General features: G+C 60.6%; 1 protein-coding gene across 1 annotated transcript in view; it reads right to left on the bottom strand.

The window, feature by feature from the left end:
- The window catches only part of LOC104469556 (hemicentin-2-like), a gene marked incomplete at both ends in the record, with an annotated part of 24,177 nt that overhangs the window by 16,931 nt on the left and 3,229 nt on the right, over positions 1-4,017 (bottom strand). The window contains 8 exon segments of the mRNA XM_010084109.1: positions 354-466; positions 593-725; positions 990-1,117; positions 1,475-1,570; positions 1,670-1,864; positions 2,571-2,720; positions 2,867-2,980; positions 3,205-3,330. Of these exon segments, the coding sequence (XP_010082411.1) occupies positions 354-466; positions 593-725; positions 990-1,117; positions 1,475-1,570; positions 1,670-1,864; positions 2,571-2,720; positions 2,867-2,980; positions 3,205-3,330 (1,055 nt within the window).

The raw sequence follows: 4,017 nt of genomic DNA, 5'->3' as shown, positions 1-4,017 counted from the left end.
AAGTAGGTCCCAGCATCCCCAAGGGACGGCGAAGGGATCAGGAGGGTCCCATTGGGGTCGAGGCGGTGGCGTGGGCTCAGTGAGATGGGCTCTGTGCCCTGCAGAGGAATGGGAAGGGAGGGAGGAAGATGGCAGAGACCCTCCGACGAGGTGAGCATCCCAGGGGCAACAAGAGGGCTCTGGACCCATCAGAGCAAACTGCCTCCTGGTCCTGGCTTCCCAGCGCCACCTCCCTAGGCAGCCACAGCCACACTGGGGAGCTATGTTCCCTTCAAACACATCACCCCACACCCAAGGGCGACCCACAGCGCGGCTGGCCGTGGGATTGCAGGCTGCCTGTCCCTGTCACCTACCTTTGCCCAGGTGACAGTAGGTGGGGGCACACCGGTGGCATTGCACTGCAGAGTGACAGCCACTCCCTCGGTGGCGGTGATGAGGACAGGGCCAAGCTCAATGCTGGGAGGAACTGGGAAGGAAGAGAAGCACCTCATCCTGCGTGGCCCAGGCAGTGGTGCTTTGCAGCCTAAGAAGTGCTGAGGACATCCATCCCTGGTCACCGCAGCATGGGGACACCCAGCACCCGGCCACTCACCACGGACAACCAGAGATTGTGAGCCGAGGGCATTGGTCACCTCACAGGTGAATGTCCCTGCGTCCTCCTGCAATGCCTGCTCCACATGCAGGCTCCCGTCAGCCCGGACGGAGTAGCGGCCACTCGGGGCTACCTGGGCATGGACAGAGAGCAGGACAGATGGGGGGGGTGGGTCAGAAGTTACCATATCGCTGTGTCTTTGCAGCATATCTAGAAACCAACCCTAGAAACATTTCCAGTAGGAACACACTGATGTGGTGGTGAACCCATGTCACCCTCCCAACCCAAGTGCTCCCCCAGCATCTTTTACCAGCAGCTTTGGCCCTGGGAGGTTGGGGCACCCGTCCCCCAGCAGGACTGCACCCACCCACCATCCCAGCGGGCGCGGGAGCCTCACCGGTTGCCCATCCTTTAGCCAGCGGCGAGCTGGGAACGGTGTCCCAGCCAGGATCACGCAGGGCAGTGACACGGGCTGGCCCGCGAGCACACGGAGCACTGGGGGTGCCAGAGCTATTTCTGGGGCTGCTTGAAAGAAAGGAAAGGGAAGCGATATTATTTGGAGATGAACTGGCCAGGAACGCTCAGAACAGATCTGGATTGTCTTTCTTCCAAGATCCAGACCTTGGCTCTGCACAGGCCAGCTCTGACATTTGGCTCCCTCAAGAACTTGGGGATATTGATCTATAGTTTGGGTTCAAGCATGTGTCAGGGCATTAAGCCAAAGAGCTGGAAGGGCATTATCCAAACCCTGCGCAGGGAGGGGGTTTGCTGAGTGTTCACCGCGGCCGGCTCAGGAGCAGACGTGGCTGCACAAGTCTGCTGCTTGCTCGCCATCAGGGCGATGGTGGATCAATATACCAACAAAAGCATGTAAGAGCAAACCGTGTCCAGCGACTGCCAGCTTGACCTCCGCTTGGATTTTCCCAAACTCATTCTGGGCTTCGCAGATGTAGACGGCTTGGTCATCCAGCGAGGTGCCTGGAACATGGTGGGGAGAAGCCTGAGCTGTAAGCGTGCACCCGGGCGGGATGCCCACGGATGCTCTCCGCCACGCCAGCACATGCTTGGCTCCCTTACTGTCAATGCGGAGCTCAGCAGCCTCCAGCTGTCCAGAAACACCATGCAGCTCGTGCCAACCCATCACAGGCTTCCTGTCCTGCCGGGACCAGTCAATCCGCAGCGGGGCAGAGCCCTCGACACGGCACAGCAGGGTCACACTCTCCCCAACCTCGACCGCCACGTCCCCCAGGGGCTCGGGAAAGTGGGGGGCAGCTGGAGGAGAGAGCAGTGGGGAAGGGGCTCAGGCAGGTCCCACACCCCGGCTTCCCCATAGCAGGCTCTGGGCACAGCCCAGCGCAGAGAAGAGACGGGGGCTGCAAAACCCACGAGCCAGATGCCCTGAAAAATTATGACATTGACTTAATGCGTTCGGTGTTTTTCCAAAACCGTCACAGCCATTGCAGTTTCCTCCCTTTCCAGTTACACACAGCTCCCTGGAACAGCAAAACCTCTTGCACTTTTCCATCATTAACTGCTTCAAGCCTTTGCTGCCCCCAACTCAGAATCCCCTCTCCTCCTCCTCCTCCCCAGGCTCTTCCATCCCTTCTGCCGTTGGTTGGAAACCCTGAGCATCGCTTGGGGTACCCGGATTTTCAGACACGCAGAAGCCAGCCCCCACCTCCACCTAATCCCACTCATGGCACTTTGCACCCCCAGCCTTGCCCCAAGCTGTCGTGTCCCATACAACAGCATCTGCACCAGTCTTCTGCCACTTCTTGAGCCTCTTCCCTCCTCCTGACCCTTGGCAATCCCACCAGGCTTCAGCCTGTTTGTGCTGATCACTGACACCCCCCAATGGGAAACGCAGGAGCTGGGGCAAGGAGTCGCGGGAAGCAGCAAGCGGGAGCTGAGCCCAGAGGCAGAGCGATGGAGACGGGCTGGAGCACCCAGGGGCACCAAAAAGGAGGCATAGACTTACAGCCCACGTCCAGCACGGTGTTGTCAAAGGCGACTCCAGCCTCGCCGAGAGCCTCGCAGACGTACAGCCCCGCATACTCCTCCTGCACCGCCTGCAGCCGCAGCACCGCGCGCTGGGTGCCAGGGGGGAACGCCGCCACCGCCTGCTCACCTGCCCCGAGACCCCCCCCATCAGCACCCCCAGTGCTCCAGGGGTCCCTCCTGCCATCATCACCCCACATGTGACATCCCTGCAGGGCGGTGGAGGGTCCCCAGTGCACAGAGGGGGTCTGCTCCCCAGGTCTGTCCCAGCCTCACCTTTGTACCACGCAACGTGAGGTGGGGGCACCCCCGAAACCCAGCACTCCAGGGCCACGTCTTCTCCCACCAGCGCCTTCAGGCTCGGCGTCAGCGCCAGGATGGCGGGAGGCTCTGTGCCACGGGGACATAGATGGCTGCGGTGACTCCCTGCAGCGCTGGCTGTGGTGACATTCACGCCAAGGGGACCCTGGGTGCTGCCCCCCAACACCCTCCATCACAGCCAGCCCCAGCCCACAGCCAGCGTGTCACAAGGTCCCAGCTGCCAGCCAAGGGACAGCAAGGAGGGACAATAAACCCCCTTCCCAGGACACTGCTGGCCAGCGGGGAGCGGGTACCGGTGAACTCCAGGGTGATGAATTTTTCGTCCCAGCCCAGCGCGCTGCTGGCGTGGCAGGTGTAATTCCCCGCCTCCTCTGGGATGGCAGCCCCTGTGTGGCCGTCCCTGAGCATCCATGAAAACCCTGCGGCAAACGGGGAGAGAGGGAGAAATGAGCCCTGGGAAAACAGAGCTGATGAAAAAAAAAAGTTGAAATAAGTGAGGGGGCTGAAGGCCACCCACACACGTGGCAAGCGCTGGGCATCTGATGGTGTGGGTTAGCACTTGGAGCCAGCTCCAGCAGCTGCTGCAGGGAAGGATGCTGCTTTGAACCAGGGAAAGGCATGAAGAATTGAGCTTTTTCATCGCTAAAGGGAAAAAATAACCTTCCCCAGAGTCCACTCCAGCACTCCCAGCCTGACACGGGCAGGGAGGTGGAAACCAAAAAGCAGAAGAAATTAAGGGGGAGCACAAGGAGTATTTTGAGATTTGAGCACACATCGGACGTGCAAAGCTCCTCCCCACTGCCCCTCGGTGGGGACAGTGACCTGGGTAAGGCCAGATGGCTTACAAATAAATCTGTGACATTAAGGCTGGCAGCACACCAGCCATCTCAGGGGCATGGGTTGGGGACACTGCAATGCTTTCCTCTCTGCAGAGCTATGGGCAACCCCAACCCCTCTCCCTCAGCCCACAGACCCTGCGAGGGGGGGGTCCACAGCAGGACAGGGAGGATGAAAGTCCCCAGGGGTTACCTGTCATCCTGCTCCAGCGCCCAGCCCCAGCGCTTCCAGGCAGTGCGGGGCGGGGGGTGGCCCCCGGCCGTGCAGTT

This window comes from Pterocles gutturalis, unplaced genomic scaffold (genome assembly GCF_000699245.1).
Source record: "Pterocles gutturalis isolate BGI_N339 unplaced genomic scaffold, ASM69924v1 scaffold27045, whole genome shotgun sequence".
NCBI lineage: Eukaryota > Metazoa > Chordata > Aves > Pterocliformes > Pteroclidae > Pterocles > Pterocles gutturalis.
This window is presented reverse-complemented; position numbering and strand designations above follow the sequence as displayed.